This window comes from Pholis gunnellus (genome assembly GCF_910591455.1).
Source record: "Pholis gunnellus genome assembly, chromosome: 22".
Lineage (NCBI taxonomy): Eukaryota > Metazoa > Chordata > Actinopteri > Perciformes > Pholidae > Pholis > Pholis gunnellus.
The window spans coordinates 11,817,240-11,839,691 of NC_136549.1; the positions used below are offsets into that span (position 1 = coordinate 11,817,240).

Below are 22,452 nucleotides of genomic sequence, written 5' to 3' on the forward strand. Positions count from 1 at the left end.
TGTTCGCCGACAGGCTCATAGATCTACAATATAAATTTACATCAAGGGTCAGAATGAAGAACTCAGTTGTTATTGTCCTAGAAATGTTTGAGAAATCTACATTTTTGAAGACACAATAAAAGCGTTTGACGCCCCCATTGCAGATCTTGACAAAGCTGGTTTGCTTGTGAGATTGGTTTAGGTTAAGGATACATTTGCACACTGAGATCATTGAGGCTGCACAGAAACACTGCTTTCATTTGTTTTCCCAACACTAACCCTCTTATCTTATCTACCCGCTTGTATTCAAGAAGTGGGAAAAGATGACGGGGGAGGAAAATCATGTGCATAATTGTGGATGAATACAGTATAAATATAGAATGGACATATATAGTAGTTCATCTATATATATGAACTTGGAATACTTGGAACTGATCGATTTATACCATAAAATACAAACATCTGGCAGCTGACACACTGCTTAACAGCATAGACACCATGGATGAAGACCTTTTCCTGTTAATGTATGTTACAGAACAGGTCACATGTACCACAACCGCATACTGACAACTTCTGTTGGTTAAAGTAAGCATTTTAGAGACACAACGTCATACCACTACAGAAGGAACAAGAGGAGGACTGCTGGATGGGGAGGTTTTCTCTCACTGTTTGGAGTCTGGATCAGAAGGAAGAGGAATTTAGAAGAAATCCACAGGCCCATTTCCAAACTCCATTGTTTAAAAGGTCAAATCTCTTTGGATGCAGAAATGGAGTATGTAGGTCTATGTGTGCCTGAAACACAATACCATCCAACTGCATAAAGTGGCATTACACTATTGATTCATTTCAGAGAGAGTCCTTCAGACTGCAGATCTGCTGATGCTTAATAGCGCCGCAGCACATCTGACCCAGGCACGAACAGGCCCAGTCCATATTAGGCTACATAATGTTCTGATTTGGTGATGATGGAGAATATCAAATATGATTAGTGCTTCTAAGTACATTTCATGTATCTTAACTTTAAATGAATGTTTGTGATTTTTGGCTATGCTAGCGACGCGACTCTAGCGATGGCAAAGTCAGATGGTCAAATACGAGTCAAATATCTCACCAACCATTGGATGGATTGCCATGAAATTTAGTACTAGCATTCATATACCCCTCAGGATGAATCGTAATTATTTCCTCTAGAGCCATCATCAAGTCAATATTTAACCAATGTGGTGCCAAATACCTGCAAAACTAATGACATTTAGCCACAGCTGTTCTTTGTGCTAATTAACACGCTTGTGTTCTAACGCACCAAACTATGACTGCATTGAGTTTCCCTGCAACAAAGGCTGTAGGTCACCGTGAATTAGTATGAGGGTGATTTAATAGAGAAACAAAGTGAGAGCAGGTTCATGTTTTTAAAAGTACGTTTTCATGATTAAATCACCTAAATAATAAACCATACTATATATGATGTCACAAAAGAATGATAAGGATTTAATGCACTGGCAGTGTTTAACAATGCTAAATACAGGAGTTAGTAATTAGACATTAAAATATATTTACTGCTGGCATCACTGCCAGGACCAAAGATTGGAAAAGCCTGAATTCCTGTTGAATGTATACGTAGATGCCTCAGTTGATTTGCTTATAAAAGCCTGAATGAATCTAAAGAGAAGGAGAATCACCCAGTAAGAGCACCAGTGATGCTGCGGTAAGCAAATAAAAACAAGGCAAAGCCAGACAGTTGCTGAGTCTTTCATTATAGACTTAAAGGAGGTGATCTGGTCATCAAAAATAGTGTTTATTTCCCAGTCACCACTCATAGCAGAGCAGAACACGAGCACACTGGAGCTCCATATTTGTTATTTACCACGTCTGTGACCGGAATTAACCAAGAAAACGAAATAAAAATAATTGAAGTCAATAAGAGATTCACAATTGTCTATCTTAGATTTGAGTGTAACTGAACAAAACCAACACATCCTATAGCATGTTCACTGTAAATGTACACAAAAGCTTGTATTCGGGTTCATGTGATGTGAATTAGTAGATTTTTGAGCTGACAAAAAGGCAATAACCCTCATCCATGTCCTGAGTTGCTATCATATGCTTGAATAGAGCAGAGACGATGTGCATGCAAGGGAGACGGAGAGTTTCTTAATCCCACTCAAGTTGTCATTTGCTGCTTTCTATGGGTAGGTTGCCGTAGTGCCATAAATAGACATAAGACATAGACTTGGCAAGCGGAGAAAAAGTGAGGCATGTCTGTTTTCAGACTGCCACACTCATATTTCCACACAGACAATTATACATAGTTGTAAGAGCATGAAGCTCCTATTTTGCCAATTCTTAAGGTTTTATTTGAAAATGTCAAATAACTGACAATGACAATGCTGGTGCTTTAGAGTTTATGATTACCATGTTAATCGTCCCAGTTTGGCATCAAACTATGACGCACCACTTAGTTAACTAAACGTAAACTAAGTAAAATGCAAACGACGTAACACAAGTGCCGAAATAACATCATAAATTTACCTTCAAAATAATTCAACAACACTTCGGGTTGAAAGTCCGGTGATATATTTCAGACTGGACCAAAGTGGTGGATCTACTGTGTGGACCGACAGACCGGCCAACACTGCAATCTGTAATGCCATGCTGCAAGCCTCCCTAAATATGGTATTTTACTAATAATATTGCACAAGTTAATCTGCACCTTTCACCACACTGTCAAACTGCACATGCACCTGTCTAATCCTGGGTAAAAAGAAAACGTATCATTCTCTAAAGGTGGAATTGACCATTTACATATAATGCAGGACTTATTGCATGTAGCAGCCTACAAATACACTCATTAATTGAATATCATCCTTAATATGATCCAGCTCACCACTTCAGACAGCCTTGATCCTTAAAAAACAGCTGTGTGCAGAAACAGCTGAACGGTGCAGCAGGAAACAGCTGTGTAGCTTCTGCTGACACTTCTTTCAAAAATGTGTGGCCCTGAAAACAGGCCACACAGACAGGGCTGTGGCCAGCAGAGGGTTTCACTGACGCAATTTCCCATGAGCAGAAATATTCATAACCACTAAACAAACGATGCGAGGGTCAACATTTCTGTGCAAGGGGAAAGCACAGGACAAAGAGCCTAGAAAAAGACATGCACATCTCATGAGAAAAATACATTTGTCTTCTGTTTCACATTCATATTGGGCTATAAAACAACACTTATTCCCTAAAAATGAGCAGAGCCGTGACCATGTGGCTCTCCAACATCACGTGAAAGGAAACTACACAGCTGAGATGCATATTTTTCATTTTCCTTCTTTTATTGGATACCAGTGTTTGCCTTTGATATGGATGATTTCATTACTTTTTTTCTTATTTATCCTTCACAGTTTAATCCAGGTGACACATACAGTCGGTTTAGTCCATTTTGAAGTGTACTTCTGATTTATTTTAACATGCTCAGGCAGGGGTTGTTCACATCAGATGACATGAATGAGCAGGGGAGGTGACAGTCAGGGTTGCGCAAACAAGAAGATTTTTTGTTTTTTAATGTAACAAATTCAGGCAGTCAAGGTAAATAAAGCACATTTACAACTGTTATTTAAAATAACCAAGCTTGGCATAACATCAAATATTTAAATATGTAGGAAAGTTGAGCCCTCTGGTCCGGTATTAATAACAAATGAGTCAAACAGCCTTTACAAATTATTTTTCGTATTTGTTTGAATCTAATTAAAAAAAAACACAAACGAAAATGCGTCAATTAACGTTTCGAAAAATCATCATATCGTGTAACTTAAAATCTTTTCTCTTTTTTAAAGCTCTGTGAAGAATTTGAATGAATGACTTTGGCGCCCCCAGTGGTAGAATAAAAACAATTCATCACATTAAAATCCCTCATATAGCAGCTTTAACTCTGAACATTCAGTAGTTTCATCAGATTCAAACAAACACCAACATTTATCTGCATTTACTATTTGACCCACTTCATATTAAGGTGGTCATTTGTGATGCATGTCCTCACACATGAAGACATGACAGAAACAAACTCTACATGTGAGAACTCTGCTGTGTTAAACACACTCAGCATGAACTTGCTGTTTTTCCACCAAACAGTAGAAGACATCATCACGAGGGGAAATAAGGATACAGAACTAATCGTTTGGCGAGAACACAGTGGCAGGTTTCATAAATCACGCATGCCTTGCTTATGGACACTGTAGCCGATAACGTGGCCGCTACGGGGATCAAACATTTGGCCTTTCCGTGACAAGACTCATGACACCAAATTGGTCACCCTAAAATGTGTCCAAGAAAATAGACAGTGCTGCCATTGTGTACGAGCCATCCTCTATTTCCTTCAGGTATGTTCCGCTTCATTTTCTTCCGATGACCTCATGTCAATGCTCGCAGCTTTGAAGAACAAGAACATTATTATGTTCATGTCTGCTATGCTAAATATGAAGGAAGAGCAAGGAAACAGAGGGAAACAGTTAGCGTTTTCTGAACTTATTAATTATCTTACTTACAAATGATTAATGATTACTCATCATTAAGGATTGATCAAGGCTCGCAGTGTGGCTATGAGCTCGGTGGTTTCACTGCAGCCAGAATTCCCGCCCCAAATAAAATCAGTGAATCTGCTGATTTCTTTCCCTGGAACCTACATGAAAAATATTTCTGCGGCCATCTCGCTTCTAATGTAAATTCCAAGGTAAACTCACAAATGATAACTAGTGAGCTTTTGGAGGTGTTGGTAGGCTAGCTGTTTCCCCGTTTCCTGTCTTTAGGCTAAGCTAAGCTAACTGGCTGATGCTGCATATTTACCATTCGCACAGAGCGTATCAATCTTCTCATCCGACTGTTAGCAAGAAAGCGAATAAGTGCATTTCTCATGATGTGGCAAAATCTCTATTCATTTTCTTGAAAATTTGATATCGACAATATATGATAAAACGCAAGCATGGTTACGCAACTGCAGAGCACACGTTGCCGTGTTCAACCAGTCGACATGAAACCTGGGATTGGAATGTAAAAAATAAAAACATCATTGATGACATGCTTCTCTGGCTGGTGATATTGGTCTCGCATGTTCTTCCACGCTCGATCAATATAGAAACTGTTCAAAATGAATGATGGTCACTTCAGAGTTTTAAAGATGAAACTTACAAGTCGCACAGATACGTGAGCCGCGCAGGATGTAGAGCGCAGCGTCAACGATTCAGATGTTTGCTGTTGGCAACAACTGTCGTTTATTTGGACCAGAAGTAACTTTTGGAAAAAGTATACTTTTAAAGAACGCTTGGAGATCTAAAACTAATTGGCCAATGCACTAACAGACCAATATCTACATGACAGATTAATCTCCCTTTTGATAAAAATCAGATTCTGATAGGACGGAATGAGGACTCGGATCAGAACGGAATGGAAAAAGATAAAAAAAACAACTGTGTACTAAAAACACATACAAGTTTAAAAAACCATGCTTACTCAAAATGTCACATCTCACTCATTCACAATACTGGGAAGGAGAGAAACTAATAAAAGGTGCAAATAAGAAACACAATAAGTAAAACGAATGGGTCAAAGTGTAGAGCGGAGAGCCACATGGGCATCTGGACTTGAAATGATTTGATTTAGTTTCTCTTCATTAACTTGGTCCAGCAGTATGTAGCTCTCTTTAAGTTAATTTCACACAATGTCAGAGGTCACTATCACATATCGATTGATCCGCAGAGTCAAGAGCATGGTCAGCATTAGAAATATCCCTCGTTTGAATCCTCCTTTTTTGCCTTAATAATACGTCTCAAAAGGCACTGGACCTTATTCAGCTTTACAGACAATGAGTAAAATAAAAGCATAAAGCACTACACTATACACATGTTCTGTACCTTTAAGTCCGAGGAGTATTTTCAAGGATTGTGGTACACTCCATGCACTTTCCATGCAGAGTGATCCTTATCGACAATATGGCACGGTCACATTCATCACTCTTAAATAACATGTTACAAAAAAGAAACAATTTGCAAATCAAGTTTTCCATCTGCAAGGCCGGCAAGTATAGAAAACGAAACAACTTCCGTGTCTGTCGTGTTGGCTTCTACATGAGCGAGTTGTTTTTTTTCCTTGTGTGCACGAAAAAAAAGTCAACCACTAAAATTCCACTTTGTGACATCCAGTCTGTCTTTCTGCCACTTCCTCTCTTTATATCAGTGTCGTGCCATTCTAGAGCACAAGGACAGTGCTGGAGTGGGTATCAAAGAGGCCACTGTTCCCTTGGCTCGGCACTTGGCAAGTATAGTACAGACACCAAGAGATGGCTTGGGAGCCTTCTTGGGAGTGAATCGTACCAAATAGTCCGTCGGTGATGATGTCCACTTTGAAACGAGGTACATACGTGTGAGGTTTGTTCGCAAAAAAAAATAAATGTTCATTTCTGATTACATATGTTGAAAAGGTGTTGTGCCTTCTCTTCGTGGCCACTGATTGACTGAGAAAGAAAAAAAAATTCACACTAATCCTGAAAATCACATTTGGCAAACCAAAACAATGTGGACACCAGGGTGTACTCATTTCCCCTTTTCAGTGAGAGGGATAAAATGCAACTTGGATCAACATTCTGGTGTACATAGGACTTAAGACTCCATTTCTGATGGCTCCTGCTTTGAACTAAAGCTCTATTTGGAACCACAGAGTGCCAATCAAGCGCTCGGTTGAAGAAAAGCAGAGAGAAAAATCCTTTCATACACATACCAGACCCGCTTTCACCCCCCCCCCCCCCTGCAAGTCTTTTTTCTTTCCCTCCATTAAATTTCGGTCCTATTCAAGCTACTAGGTACCAGGATACCATTATCTCTCCCTTGTTCCTGGTATTTCGCCAGTCTTTCAGTGCCGTTTATTATTCCCCCTGGTCCTCCACTCCTTCTGTCCCCCGGCCCCCGAGGGGGGTTTGGTCCAGCTGCCCCATATGTCACTCAGATACAGTAGTCAGCATACAAAAAAAACATCCCCCGCCCACCCAAACCCACACATTTTCAGCTCCGGCTGAGGCCTACCACAAACAAACACCCATGCACACACACGCACACACACACACACTTTCAGAAACGAGGGAAAGAGACTTGGCAAGATTTGGTACTGTGTGTGTGTTGGGCTGCAAGTGTGTATCCTGTCCCTGGTGCAGCTGGTCTGGGTGGAGGACATTCTCATGTTAATTAGGGATTAGCTGGCGGGACACCAGGAGTGTGTATGGACACAGATGCAGTACCGAGGTTCCTCCAAGGCAAATACGCGCACCCATTTTTTTTTTTGTCACAGCGACAACTTTCCGCCGCTTCACAATCCAAATGTTTTCATCTGCTTCCTGCAGCCCACTCACTGGCCGCTCTCGCTTCACTCATCAGGAGGCTCTAACTCCCTCCTTTCGGAGAGGGGCAGCCTCCCACTCTCATGCGCAGCGTGCCGCTTCTGTGCAGGTGCCAAAGCTGGACAAACTCCTCGGGCATGGCGTGGAACCACTTGTAGGGCAGGATGTTGTCGTAGTAATGGTGGCTGACCGGCTGCTCGTCCAGGCCGACGGAAAACGGCCAGAAGCCGTAGGCCGTCACCTCCTCGCACAGCCCCAGGGCCAGGCTGACCAGGAAGAGCCCCGTGGAGAGGCGTCTGGCGTGCACGCCGCGGGCTTTCCAGAATTTCCCCACCGTGCGCAGGAATTCGGGGTTGGCAAAGAGCATGGTGAGGTTGGAGGAGGTGTCCGCCAGGGCGTAATACGCCCGCAGTGACGGGTCGGTGCCCGTCTTCATGGAGAACGCTGGCATGTAGATGTAGCTGGAGCCGTAGACCTTCATACTGTCCACAAAAACTTTTCTCGACCACAGGAGGTTCTGAAATCTGAGAGACGGATAAAGAGAGAGAGCGGGAGTTATTGTGCATGTGGTGTCACTCATGACCTGACGACCGGTTGACTCATCTGTAGAGCTGTCTGTTCCCTTTCGTCCTGTCTAGAGAGGAAATGAGTTTCCTTTGCGGTACCACTACAGAAACACAATGGGGGATCCAGGCACTTACCCACTCACTAAAGACTAAGTTAAACATTACATGTTTTGCGGAAACAGATGTTTTACAGTTTAGAGTTCAGTCGGAGAGGGAATTATTATTTTATTTCACTCTTTTAATCCTATGCATGTGTGTATTTTTATAATGCCTTTTCATGTCTCATGTAAAGCACTTTGAATTGTCTTGTTGTTGAAATATGCTCGCTAATGCATATTTCAATTTCCATTCAATCCTTCTTGAAAAGCTATTTGTAAACTCGGCTTCTTAAGTGCCATATGAAGTTTGAATTGTTGTTTTTTAAAAAACGTATGACTCACTGTACATCTCCTGACATCACCACACTGATGCCACAACGTAAGCCATTAGCATGCTAGGACGCTCACACCTACGCCGTGCTTACGTGTCCTCTCGTCTGAAAGTGATGAATGTCTCTTTATACGTGATGCATGTTTTATTGATTCTGACTGATCACCTTTTCTCTATGATGCTGGGGTTGGCGGTGACCAGGTGAGTTCTGGTTCCCACATCCTCCACGTATTCCTTTGACAGTGGTGGGAGGTTGCACCTAAATGAACAAAACACACATGCTTTATTGAACAAAACAATGTATTTAAGTCATTACCTTCTGATTAGATTGGATTACTCATGATTAGACGACGCCGGAGGAGACGTTAAAAGTGGAATGACATGGCTGAGAAGCGGTTGTCATGTTTTTAATCTTCAATAACTGGAGTGACAATGTCCCTTTGTAATAAAACCCAGTGATGGATACTTATCTTTATCAAATCAACACATTTCAACAACGTTCACTTACTTTCTCTCTCTCTAACCAACAAACAGCGCTTCAACTTCCGCAATAATGATAATTTAGAGGAAATGCAGTAATAAAAGATAATGCACAGTTTAAGAAGTCAATCAACACCCATTGAAGGGCATGCGGCATGAACAGCATGCAAGCTGTTGAAGAAAGATGCTGCCTTGCTGCCTTTTCTCTTTTTTTTTTTACTATAATTTGAATAAAACTGTATTTGTATACATGGGGCTGTTTATCAACAGCATCACCTTCCTGGTGCTCTGAAAGAGCGTTCTGTTCGAGTCATTCATTTCTCTCTTTGGTGCGCTCCTTTTATTTTGCCCCACCATATGGTTTTATTCTGCTTTATGCCTCCTATCCTCGTATACGATGCCCACGCGGGCACTCGCAGCCCCGCAGAGTCCCTTGTTTCTCACCGAAGGATGAAGTCGGCCTGGTCAATGTCCCGTCCACATTTGCTGTGCCGGAGAATGCCCCCGTTGCCCACCACTGCACACTTCTTCAGCGGCAGCTGCAGAGGGTTGTCCTGGTCAGAGGGAGACATGCAGCTCTGTCAGCGCGCACACAAAAGCACCCGGAACATGAACACACAAAGCCACCGACACACGTGCACAAAAGCAAATATTCCAGGTCGAGTTTTGTAACGTCAACTCTTTTGTTCATGTTGTAACTGCTTTTATTGTTTCCTATTTTTACCATGTAAAGTGCCTTTGCGTACCTTTTAAAGTGCTATAAAAGTAAAATGTGTGCACAGGACCTTGGCCTTCTGATAATTTCCCTTCACAGCCTTGTGTGCTGATGGACAAACCAGCATGGAAATAGGAAGTGAGGAAGTGGATAAAACCAAGTCGAGGTCATACAGCGTATGAATCAGATTCCGTTTCTGGCCAAGAGTAAAGTCTATATTTTATGGTGAAATGATTCAATGAAAAATACAGAGGAAACATAAACACATCTGTAAAGAAAAAGGATGTACTGCCAAGTAAAAAAACTCTTTTCTCATCCCTGTAAACAAAAAAAATGAACTGGATGTGGGAAAGGGCCAAAAACAGCTCAATAAATGTGTACTTTGAGATTAACGTTCCCACATTATTTTTCAGAGAAAACAAATGTCAACAATGGAAACAAACAAACACTTTCTAAAAATTGTTATCTCTTCTGCTAATCTTCCGTTATAACCAAATCTGTGTTTCTTTTTCACGTTACATTTAGTTTGTTTATCCATTCAGCCCTTTTCAATAATTACTAGCTACTTATTTAAACTGTTTATCCATATGTTAGCTAGTAGAAGTGTTTATTCATCATGTTTAGACTCCTCTATTAGCTGATATGTGGATTCATACTTAATAGCAGACTTATACCCACAGTCTACATCCGGTGAGTCAGACTAGGGTACAAGTAACCCCTGGGATGGGAATCGCTGCCCTATCATCATTTCGAGTAAATCCTTGTATGAGATCTTATTAAAGCTGCTACAGAGAACACTGAAATAACACGCTTCATGAAGCAAGAGCCAAAAATGTCCTCTCTCTTTGCTTTGGCTGCATTTAAGTCTGAGGCATGGATTAAGTGAGATGGCGGAAACAATTGTGCTCATTATTACCCCTGGAGTGCACACACTTAAGAACACAAACACACACACATACACACAAAAGGGCACACACATCTCTTCTTGCCTCAGGGGCTCTTTTAGACCGTGACAGGGGGTTGAGTCAGAGGACAATACCCTGCTAACAGCACATCTAGCAGGGGAGGGGAACCAGCAAGTTGGGCTTAAAATTTGAGAGGGGGGACACTTATTACAGTAGCACATGGTCCAGCAATTTCTGGAAAGTTATTGACATATTTTAGTTTTGGTTGTTAACTATCATTTATTGATTATTCCTACCATTAATGTATTTGTCCATAACATGTCAGAAATTGATTAAAACAATACCTCTCACAATTCTTGTTTTGGTCTGACGGAACAAGCCAGAAGTCATAATGTATTCATGTGACCATGATGACAATTATTTTGTCAAAATTCACTGATTTTTCAGGGAAATTGTCAAACTTGTTTCGATACTAGAAGAAGAAATCATAGGAATCTACTCTACAGTCCAGTGAACCGAATGTGTGGATGCCCCGTTTGAGCCATTGAACCAACCAGCAATTAACTGTCAAAAGCCCTAATTGCCACATTCCCTGGCAGATGCCCAGATACTGTGGGTGTTGGCAGCTTAGTGTAGTGCGGCTGTCTGTCTGTGTTCTAACCTGCAATCACAGCACTGGTAGTTGAGAGGGCAGAGAATACATGTGTGCGAGAGCTTGTGCTTTGTCCATCCCACCTAACTATTAGTTACCTTCCTTCTGGGACACACACACACACACACACACACACACACACACACACACACACACACACACACACACACACACACACACACACACACACACACACACACACACACACACACACACACACACACACACACACACACACACACACCTGGCAACAATACAGGCCATTAGAAAAAGGTTAGTTCACCCAACTCACAATAAAACACCTCCTCATTTTCTCTCGGGAGGTCTAGCCATCGTCTGATTCATTCTCTGAGAATCATTGATTCTACCACGGCCTTAATAATGTAGATTAATAAACCAGGACATTGCTTCTGGGAAGACACATTGCTGTTGTTTTTTTACTTGATCTAAACTGGATTGCTGGCAGATATCACCACAGCGGATAAAACCCCTCAAAACCCCTTAAAAGACGTGTAAAATATGGATTAGGGCCACAATTAACGATCCTTTTCATCAGCAATTATTGTGTCGATTATTTTCTCTATTAATCAATTAAAGATTTTTGTCAATAAAATGCCATGAACAGGCGATTGATTTGTTTTGTCAAGCCAGCAAAAATATTTAGCTTACAATCATATTAAACAGAAAAAGAAGCAAATCTTCAAGACTGGAAATCTTTAGCATTGTATTAGCTCTAATTGAAATGAACCAATGTATTCTGAATTGAGAGCATAAACATATATTAGCAATAAAAACCTGCAATATAACAGTTACATTACATTCTGGGTCTAAAGACCCACTGCACACACACACACACACACGCACACACACACACACACACACTTCATATTCTCCTTTTTTCTCACCTCCCCCATCCCTCATGAATGAACATGCACAGCTCACGCCTGCAAATTAGGGTCACATATTCATCGCATTTACCAACCAGGATATTAGACTGCAAATCTGTGGCATCAGTAATAGGAATCCAATCTTCATTATTAGTGAGGTGGATTGCCCCTGGATACAAAAACCACGGCAACAGCACCTACACCAGAGGTTCTCTTTTTATTTTTTCACCGTGATACAAACACCCTCAACCACATGCGCACCCACACACAGGCACGAAGCCATGTAAAAATAGCCCATACATAATGTACAATAGTAAAGCCTCTAAATGGAAAGGAAAGAGGAAACAACTTGGGAGGGAGACACTTGAAGAACAGCCTCCTCCAGTTTTTACACATGCTTCAAACTCGATCATACCGAAGTTGAAAAACAACAGGACAAGACGTATCCTGTTGAGCACACACCTTTCCAGTTGTAACATATCATGTAACTACAGAAACAGAAAAAAAGATGCATATCGCGGCGATTAATGTAAAAGTGAAAGAGTAAGATGGAGTATCTTTCATTCTGGCTGTGAACTGACACTGCGTCTAGGTACCTACCACTGAACAGCAGCATACCACTCCAGGGATAGTTACCTACCACTGAACAGCAGCATACCACTCCAGGGATAGTTACCTACCACTGAACAGCAGCATACCACTCCAGGGATAGTTACCTACCACTGAACAGCAGCATACCACTACAGGGATAGTTACCTACCACTGAACAGCAGCATACCACTACAGGGATAGTTACCTACCACTGAACAGCAGCATACCACTCCAAGGATAGTTACCTACCACTGAACAACAGCATACCACTCCAGGGATAGTTACCTACCACTGAACAACAGCAGCATACCATCAGCCACTTTTTGATCTTGGCGCTACTAGTCTGAGGTTATCCTCACAAGTTCAGTTAAGCTGGTCATTAAGGATTTTATTTATTTTCTTCTAAACATGCAGTACATTGTGAATTTTGTGATGTAATACAAATGTCCCTTTATTATTTGTCTTGAGAACATGTATTAAACTGCAACAATTATGTATTGATAGTCTATTGTTATTCTTTTATTTGTTGGAAATTAAATGCAAAACTATTGGGTTGTATTACCCTTTGTAAATAAACGGTAACATTCTGACATATACTGTAAAATCACCGTAAAACCCAGTTATCCTACTATCACATACCGTAATCCAGTATACGGTAGGATACGTAAAAGTAATTATGGTAGCTTGACCGTAAAAAAACAGAAAATTACTGGCGTCCCTGCTGCCAGTAAGTTACCGTTATTTTACGGTGAAATTATTTAGAGTGTACCAGTAACCCTCTCTCCTTCAGAAGCCCCCCCCCCCCCCCCTTCCTGCCTCTATTATGGACCAATAAGGAGCCAAGTTAAAACCCACAGTCCCCACAACAGTGTTGTATTGTGCTGAGTGGGAGAGAAATCCATTTCCATTAGACCAGACTGAATTTAATCTGGTCTTAGTTCCTTTTCAAGAACACATCTGCATCTCTGAGTAATCTTTTTCTATTAACATACCTTCACAAGGAGTGGGTAAGTCTCGTTGTTGACAGTGTGCGAGTGGTAAAACTCGCCATCGTACCACAGGACCTTGCCCATCGGCGAGTTCTCCTTGGTCACTGCAAACATCCTCCGCGGATCGCAGCACTTTGTCAGCAACTTCCTGTGTAGAGAGGATGTGGGAAATAATAAAACTAGTCTGTGGAGATCTCCGGAGAGTTGGATTCAACAAGACAGTTGTGACTGGTAAAAAAAACAGGCTGTAATAATTGATTCATTATTTGCATAGAGATACGCAGTAAGATGTGTATTAATATGACAGGACAAGAACTAGAGTATGGCCCAGTGCTGTATAACAGAGGAAATCATCACGAGATTCAGTGACAGGCTCATGAAATATGTTAAATATTTCATGACCAAACAGGGGTCTTTACAGCTGTCAGGCTTTAAAACCACGTCTCCAAGTGAGCATCACAACCTCCCTGTCCGCTGCTCTGCAGGTGTCACCGTCTCTCATTATCCTAACCGGTTTTGCCCAGGAGAATATTCTCATATTCTCCACTGAATAAGAATTTAAACTTAGACAAAATCAGCGTCACTGTCTAAATGAAAGACCCACACAGCGTTTGTGGTAGTAGATATAGAGTGAGAGATAACATATCATATGTTATCTCTTTTTGGTATTACTGTAATGTTCCTGTATATCACACAAAGCTTTGACAGATACAACGCTTTAAGAATGTTTTTGGTAGAATAACAGTTGTTATTTTTGAAAGATTGGGTTATTTTATGAAAGACTAATATCAACCACTTTCCATTAGATATACAGTCTCATCATATTGACATTGTGCCCATATGTTCAGGGTCTTCCAATGCAGACAAAGGAGGTCAGACCACAGACACTCAGTGACAATAATTAGTCCCTAGAACCCCTATGTTTGCTGCTTAATATAAATTATTATAGATTTGCATTATTTACCTTTAGTGTGCTCTAAAGTGGATGCAAGGTTAAAAAAAAAAAAACATAAACAAAAAGGGAAATATAATCAATTTTCTGAGAGCCCGCCATAGGGACAGCTGGGGGCACCGGGCCATAGTTTGGGAAACACTGCTTTAAACCAATAGACAGAAATCGGAGACCTGAGACGAACCTGTATAAATCGATGCCCGTCTGGTTCTTCTGCCATACTTGCCCCTGCCTCAGCACCTCTTCCACTATCTCTTTGTCGCGTGGGAGTCTGTCGACGGGGAACACGTAGAACCAGCAGAGCACCAGCACGCACATAGCGGCCCACACCGACAGCTTGCCCCGGTAGCATCGCACCAACATCTTCCCCACCTCCTCTTGTCTATTGCACGGATCAAAACAACCGGTGCATGCAAATCAAAACCGGTGCAGTAGAACGCAGACTCAAAGCTGGTTCGGAGCTGGTTCGGAGCTGGTTCAAAGCTGGTCTCTCCGTCCCGCTGCAAATCCCCGTCTCATTCAACCCAGACGGGGTGGAGTATGAATGGAGCTCGCAAGGTAGGCGGTTACCCGGTTGTTGGGGGTCAAGCTTCGGTCTGGAAAACCGGATTACGTTGGTGAGGCTCTGATGGGGAGAAGCAGGAGCGTCTAACCCTGCAGCAGCTCACACTCGGTTGCGGGGCTGTGGTGCAGTGTGTCGGGCTCTGCAGGAATCCGCCGCACTGATCTCGGTGCATCTCCACCATCATTACAGCCTGGTTGTAAGGAATCATGCGGACCCCCCTCCCCGCCCGGTGTCCCCCTGTATCCCAATCCAAAAGGGCCCACCCCCCTACCCCGATGCGGTCCACGTTGATCCTCTTTCTCTTGTCCTCGGGGTCTCCGCTGTCTTCGTCCTGCTGCAGGGTCTGCGGTGCAAGCGAACCGGGCCAGTCCAATTCAGTCTCCCCCACCTCTCCCTCTTTCTCCTGTCAACACCCCCCTCCGCTCAGACAAAGTGCTCCTTGTGCGCTTTGAGGCGCTTCAAGTTGGCCAGAAATGGTCGCCCTTCAAAATAAAAGCACGCAAACAGAGAACACAGTAACACATGTATCCTCCTCGTGTAGACTAGCTAGCGTAAGCCTATGCTAACACTAAATCTCTCTCAACATAATTAAAAACGTGTCTCCTGCTGACTTGTTGGTCAGATGTGCACAGGATGCTATATTATGCTAAAGGTTTGAGGCTAAAGCTACATTTCAGCATCCACACCAGCTGATAATGGAAATAAGGAGTATGGGAGGTAAATGTGCCATCTTGAATAGTTACTGAAGACACAAGTTCAAATTCAACTGCTTTTACAAATACTTGTTCAACAACAATTGATTTAAATAGATCTTTATAAAGTAGAGGATACACTAATGCATGTGTTTGCTAATGCATCTAGCCTCTTTTGTGCAAAAAGCATGGATAGATTAACAAACTGGCCTACTGGGTTATGTTTTGAGTCCTTTCATTTTTGTTTAAATTATTTTCCTTATTTCCTTTTTTCAAATAAACGTTTTCATAAACTGTCTACAACTAAAGGGACACCTCAGTATCATACTTAAAATAGGCTTTTTGGGGGGTTGAACTCTCAGACAATTACAAACTGTTAATTTTCCCACTGCAGATAAACAGTTACTTCAATTTGCTATAACTAAACAGCGTGTTAGCATTGGTATTATTTTGAAAGTCTTGCTTCATTGTCCTGTTTTCATTCCCGGTAGCTTGACACTGGCGGCTGAAAGTGAATGTGCTAATGAGGGCCTCCCGCTGAGATCTGTGGTGTGAAGCGTTGCCGCCCCCTGCTGGACTTTGTCTGCACTGAAGGAAAAAGGCTTTAAGATGATTGATTGAGCCGCTGTTTCCTGCACACAAGTAGCCGCAGCGATGTGTAAAATAAACCTCTGCTCCCCTCCTGTGGACAAAGTCTGTACTGAATGTTGCCTTATGTTCCATTAAAAAAAGGCATTTAAAGTAAAACATTTTGTTGTTGTTCTTAATGTCTCAAAGGAGAAAAGTGTCATGGGAATTGCCGATTTTTTTTTTTTCTGCACATTAAAAATACAGTTCTCAAATAAAAGACATGACAGGTACACAAAAGCATTCACTTCATGTTAAAAAGCATCCACTTATATCCCCTAAATGTTCAGATAAACATCAATGTAAAGCTTGTGCAGAAGAGGTAGGAAGCATGTAGAAAGACCTAAAAAAACTAGGCTGAATTCAACAGAATTACACTAAATGAAAATAAGAACGGGTAGGAATGCTACTTCAAAATAAATTGACAACAATCAAACTTTATTTGTATGGCACCTTTCATACGGGTTAAATGCAGTTAAAAGTTCTTCACAAGCGGCAGCGTCAAGGTCAGAACAGCGGGCAGAGGGATGTCATGGCAGGCCACTTGGCTGAAGTCCTGCGTCAGCTGCTGCCTCCGCCCTGTGTCTGGACAACGGTGCCTCTACAGAGGCCTGCACAAGATCCAGAACGTGTGAGGAGACAGACAGGGGTGCAGAGGTACAGTAAGATGGACAGCATTGACAAATATCAAGAGGTATTCACATCCTTTACTCAAATGAAAGTTAGCTGCAGTTTAGAAATACTCCATTACCAGTCAAAACATACTTAGAGTATCAATAGTAAAACTATTGGCCCAGAATAATGCAGCTGTAGCAAATGTTCCCTTTTCTTTCTTTCCACCCCAAAGGTTCAAAATGAGTCAAACTGTTATTTACGGGGCGACACATTGAGCTGTCACCTACCTAATGATAGTAGAAAGTGCATAACAAGCCCTTCCCTGCTACCCAAAGCCTCCCCGTGTTTTACTTTGTGTGTGTCTGTGTGGAGACAGAGCGGCGTTGGGTTGCAGCAGAAATAGAGCTCCCACCTGCTGAGGATCACGAAAAAATAAAAAATTATGACAGAACATTTGTTGTCCCCCGCGTCTTGCTCCTTTCATTGGCCCTCATTGCTCACCGAGGCGTTGTCTCTTCTTAAGCTCAGTTCCTCCTCTGGTATTAGTGGCAGGAACCCACGCCGCTCAGTGTTTCACACTGTTGCATTTAACAGCAACTTTGATTGCAAATGTTAAACAGATTATATATCTGCAAGTGTGCCCTGGGAAATTAGGGAATACATGCACCTATTGTGAGATTGTTTGTCAGGGGGCATGTCTACCTTTCTTATCGCATTATTTCCAAAGAGAATATGGATGAATTTCATGATTATAATTTCAATACACAGACCTATTATACGTGTACAATACTGTGTCTGTATATTTTGAAGCCTGGCGCATTGACAAAGAAGATATTTTGGGATATGAATAATTAATAAAATGAAATCGTGATACCTAATATGAGTATTTATATAGTCTATATTAAATGTGCCTCTCTCTTTTCAACATTTATAGCACACATTTTATAATTACATATTTTTTACGAGTAATTTACAACCATATATTAGATCTGTCTATGGGGGGACATGACAAAAGGAATGAGATATTTAATATACTGCAGATAAATCTTCTTCCTTTTCACCCTGGTCTCTATTTGCCGAGAAGCCTTCACAACTCACAAATAACAAAGGCTCAGCGTCGACTTTTGACTCTTCCGAAGATGTCCTTGTCGCTAATGCCCCGTTTACCAATAACACCTCAGCACTTGCATCAGCTTTATGCTTTAAAGGAGAGCAACTTGATGCTTCGGGGTGAAGTGATTTGTAAGAAAGTGTCAGAGCTCAGGCCAGGATTAGCTCTGAAATCTTGATAAAGTCAGGCCAAGAAATTGTTGACAGCAGATGTAAATACAAACACACAGGACAAAGAGTCAAAGTCAACTGCAGTGACTTAGTTTAGCATGGTAGCATGCTAATATGTACAGCTACGGCTGATGTAATTAGTTTCGCAGATTTTCAACCATTTCTCATTAGAAAAAGAATTCCTGCTATTTAACCTTGACTACACTTGCCCCTTGGATGAATCAGTGGTAATGTACACGTATTAACCTTTGTACAGGAGAACATGTTTGACTAAATACCCAGAAACATTTAGTTTGAATGAATTGTTTCTTTAAATCTAATGTTGTGCGTCAATAGTTAAAAGCAGCCTGTGATGGGAGAGGGGTGTGACCTATTCTTAGAATACGGTTGTAATTTTGCTATGCCTGTTATCTGGGTGTGTATTGTACTCATAAAATGCTACTTAGTTTGAACTCTTTCCGATGTATGAGTCACTATTCTTCTTACTTCTAAGTCATGAATGTGATTACCTAAATGCCATGTTTTGTTCAAAGCAAAGTATATATATATATATATATATATATATATATATATATATATATATATATATATATACTTTTCTTTCTTGCCAAGTGTTGGATGATAAGATAGCATTCTCAAGTACGAAGCCATAATGAGCAGCCAGCTAATTTATCTTAACATTAGCCTTAAAGACTAGAAAAAGGGGGAAACAGCTCTGACCAAAGGTAGCAAAACCAATGTACCAGCCCATCTAAAGCTCACTAATTAACATGTTTTATCTTGTTTGTTTAATTACTACAAAAACAAAGTCAACGTGACAGCTAGTTGCCTATAACCACTGGTCCTACCCAAGAAATAGTCCTGCACATAACCTCCCTTAAAATGATGAATGTATTATTTTTACACTTTGGTTTTTGTACTCACATGTTCATTAGCTGTTTCCCCCTGCTTCCAGTCTTTATGCTAAGCTAAGCTAAGCTAACCAGCTTCTGGCTCCAGCTGTATGTTCATCAACTCTTGGCAAGAAAGGAAATAAGATTTCAAACATTTCCTTTACTCTTAAATATGAAAGATACAGCCCGTCGATATGCATGATTGTTTCGCGCTACAGGAGTCAATATCTAAACGATACCATTAAGGTTATGCTCATGACTTATTATTACCCTCCCCTGGTGTTGTTGCAGTGTCAGGGGAGGTGATATTTCATGCTTGGTCTCGTGCCAGCACATTCTTGGGACCAGACGTTACATCTGCTGTCCGCAGGGCTCACATAAAAAGCTGCCCATTGTCTCCAGCGGCCACTGTTTGACTCTCTACATCTTTATAGACACCCATTTGCAGGTAAAACACCATTGCTTTATAGTGCGTTTTAAGTCTTTCGGTCTTTCAGTGAATTCCTCACATTTTGTGTGGTTTAAATTAGAATTTTGTAAAATGATTTGTAATTTTCTTTGTTCTTGTTTACGTACGTTAAAGTCTGACTGAGTTTGTCCGGCAGAGCTGTTATTATAGACAGTGTTTTAACAGTTTTACAGTGGCAAAGCCTTTATTTGTCAAGCGTATTATCTAATTGCTAGATGTTTTGTAAAATATATGTCAGCTTAATGAGAATATTTGAATTTCCAGATCTTCTACTTGTATACTACAGCTGTCACGGTTCTGTCCGTTTTGTTTGATCGAGAGCTTTATAACAAATCTGTCGAGGTGTCAGTAGTCCCAGTGAAATAAAGATGCTGAATATAGTAGAGGGAATTGTTCTCGCCATGTCCTTGCTTTAATCCTCTTGTCAAAGGGTGAGGACTGTTTTCCATGTGGCGCCTTGATGGGTCAAATTACATTGTGATGCACTGGGGTGACATATTACCCCTAAACTGTACTAACATCTGTTTCTCTCATGTGTATCAAATGAAATCCCTGAATGCTAATGTCATTGTTCATATTTATTTCATTGACTGCTTTGCTTACTATTGAAATAGATAAAAGAGTCTTCATGTTGTCATATAAACCTATTGGCATATGGCATCGTCACACTCATTTGTCCCCGTTTTGGGTTTCAGCATCCCGACAGACCCAGAGCGATGAATTATACCAAAGGGGAAAAGGTGAGCAGGCTATATTCCACAGTGTTAATCCTCCATGTATGGAGAGGGGACACGTTGTCCTGTTGCACATGGCAAAGATCAGCCAGTGCTTATCTGGCCCGGAGTTGTTATCAGCATCAATGAGAGCTTTCCCCTTGACCTCATCCTAATAATAAAACATTATCTTTTGACATGCGCCTGCAGTAAGTGGTGGCGTATTTGACTTTCCATATACGTGTTTTTACTGTATACGGAGCAGCTGATGGACTTGGCATGTATCATCACTGCTGGTGAGCTAGCAGCAACCTCTCAGAGTGATTCCAAAATAGAAGTCCTCAAAAACTAGATTTTCGAAAGTTTATATTATAGTGCAAGATGTACTTTTAATTGTGTTCATTCTTGGTATATGTGCCCATTTAAAATCTCTTTCTCCACAGCCGAAGTCGAAGATTACAGCTTCTCGCAAGCTGTCTCTCAAGGTGAGTTGTGATAAACTCTTTTGTTTGACGTACACCAACCTGCTGTATTGCCACAAGATATTGTGATACTGTATATACGTACCACCTTTTGACATATAATGTTGTAAATTTACTGTGGCAACTTGGTTTCTGTTGAGTACTTTCACATGAATAGACCAACGTTTTAAATTGGTATCTGTTTTGTCCTATCAGATGCTTCTCCTCACAAGAGCCTGTGAGGATTTGGAGAGGGAGAGGCAGGAGAGGGAGGAGGAGAAAGTGCGTTATATAGGAGAACATTTGCCCCCTTTGCAACTGTCTGGTTTATCACTGGACGAACTACAAGTAAGGGTCACACACCATAAAAAAAGAACAGCTTTTTTCTACAGAAGGGAATGTATGTCCATGTTTGAGTGATATGTTTAAAACTCTCCTCAGAAAATATGCAAGCAGCTTCATACAAAAATTGAAGTTGTGGACGAGGAGCGATATGACTCTGAATCCAAAGTGGGCAAACACAACAAAGATGTAAGTGAACACTCTCCTTACTCAGTGCTTCAGTATTAGCTAATTCACATCTTTAAAAAAAGTTCATTTCATTTTCTTTCGTATGTTTTAGATCCATGAGCTGAAGCTGAAGATACAGGACCTTGGAGGCAAGTTCAAAAAGCCTGCCCTGAGGAAGGTGAGGGTGTCCGCAGATGAGATGATGAGAGCTCTCCTGGGCTCCAAACACAAGGGCTCCATGGACCTCAGATCCAACCTCAAGTCTGTAAAGAAGGAGGACGGTAAAACGGACAAGGTACTGGTTTCCAGACTACCAAACATTAAGCCTGCAGGTTTTCCCAGTGTGTCGGAAAAAAACAGAAACTTGTCTCAGGGAGATGATGTTTTCTCTTTGTTCCTGTTTAACCCCAGGTGCTCACTTCTGAAGTGGGCGACTGGCGTAAGAACGTGGAGGCCATGTCAGGCATGGAGGGCCGCAAGAAGATGTTCGATACAGCCGGAGGAGCGCAGTGATGAGGAGTCCTGCAAACGATGAAGCTGCTTGACGATAACAGGGAAAGGGAAAGTAGTCTAGACAGAAGTATGGAATAGTTATAAGAAGGCTAAGGGACTTGAAAGCTGTAGGAATCATAAGCATGTCATAAGCATGTATAACCACTAGTACATTTGCTGTGCCTCCATTTGCTAGATGGCCATTTTCTGTGCAATGACTCAAAGCACCCAAAGAAAGTGTAGAATGAGTAGAAACCCATTGTTTTGTTGTTTTTTACAAAAGTACATTATTGTTGTTTTGTTACGCCATCTTTAGACAATTAAAATGGATTTGAATAAAGTTTTAGTCTTTAACGTTCCATATCCATACTTGACTTTATCATGTTTTATTTTACTGGCACCTGTCGGTTTATGTGCGGCACGTTAAGATGATGGAAAGCAGCTTAACTCATGATGGATTAAAAAGGAAGACGATACATCAAGAGAAGAGGGCGCAACAGATGTCACCTATCTAAATTCAACCTCATAATGTTTAAATATAGATCTTGCAGACACAGCCATAAAAGAAGAGAAAGAATATTGAAAGTAAAACTAAATTTAAATGACAATCGCAAGTCATA

General features: G+C 41.2%; 2 protein-coding genes across 2 annotated transcripts; one reads left to right on the plus strand and one right to left on the minus strand.

The window, feature by feature from the left end:
• Positions 1-7,026: 7,026 nt before the first annotated feature.
• st8sia1 (ST8 alpha-N-acetyl-neuraminide alpha-2,8-sialyltransferase 1) lies at positions 7,027-15,254 on the minus strand. Its single transcript, XM_079183470.1, has 5 exons — positions 14,699-15,254; positions 13,566-13,710; positions 9,268-9,377; positions 8,510-8,602; positions 7,027-7,872 (listed from the first exon to the last, which is right to left on the minus strand). The coding sequence occupies exons 1-5, from the start codon at positions 14,875-14,877 to the stop codon at positions 7,392-7,394; spliced, it is 1,008 nt and encodes a 335-aa protein (XP_079039596.1). The 5' UTR covers positions 14,878-15,254; the 3' UTR covers positions 7,027-7,391.
• A 4,309-nt stretch (positions 15,255-19,563) lies between these two features.
• On the plus strand, positions 19,564-22,195 carry LOC306713899 (troponin I, slow skeletal muscle-like). Its single transcript, XM_079183745.1, has 7 exons — positions 19,564-19,635; positions 20,352-20,396; positions 20,813-20,854; positions 21,047-21,178; positions 21,272-21,361; positions 21,453-21,635; positions 21,752-22,195. The coding sequence occupies exons 2-7, from the start codon at positions 20,373-20,375 to the stop codon at positions 21,851-21,853; spliced, it is 573 nt and encodes a 190-aa protein (XP_079039871.1). The 5' UTR covers positions 19,564-19,635; positions 20,352-20,372; the 3' UTR covers positions 21,854-22,195.
• The last annotated feature ends 257 nt before the right edge of the window (positions 22,196-22,452 follow it).

Bases quoted from the DNA above. Each gene is read 5' to 3' on its own strand.
- LOC306713899 (XM_079183745.1), top strand. From the start codon at position 20,373: ATGAATTATACCAAAGGGGAAAAG. The intron at 20,855-21,046 runs GTGAGTTGTGAT...TTGTCCTATCAG, and splicing joins CTCGCAAGCTGTCTCTCAAG to ATGCTTCTCCTCACAAGAGC. The intron at 21,636-21,751 runs GTACTGGTTTCC...GTTTAACCCCAG, and splicing joins AGGACGGTAAAACGGACAAG to GTGCTCACTTCTGAAGTGGG.
- st8sia1 (XM_079183470.1), bottom strand. From the start codon at position 14,877: ATGTTGGTGCGATGCTACCGGGGCAAGCTGTCGGTGTGGGCCGCTATG. The intron at 8,603-9,267 runs GTGAGAAACAAG...TTGTTCATTTAG, and splicing joins CAGGCCGACTTCATCCTTCG to GTGCAACCTCCCACCACTGT. The intron at 7,873-8,509 runs GTGATCAGTCAG...TCCGTCTCTCAG, and splicing joins CCCAGCATCATAGAGAAAAG to ATTTCAGAACCTCCTGTGGT.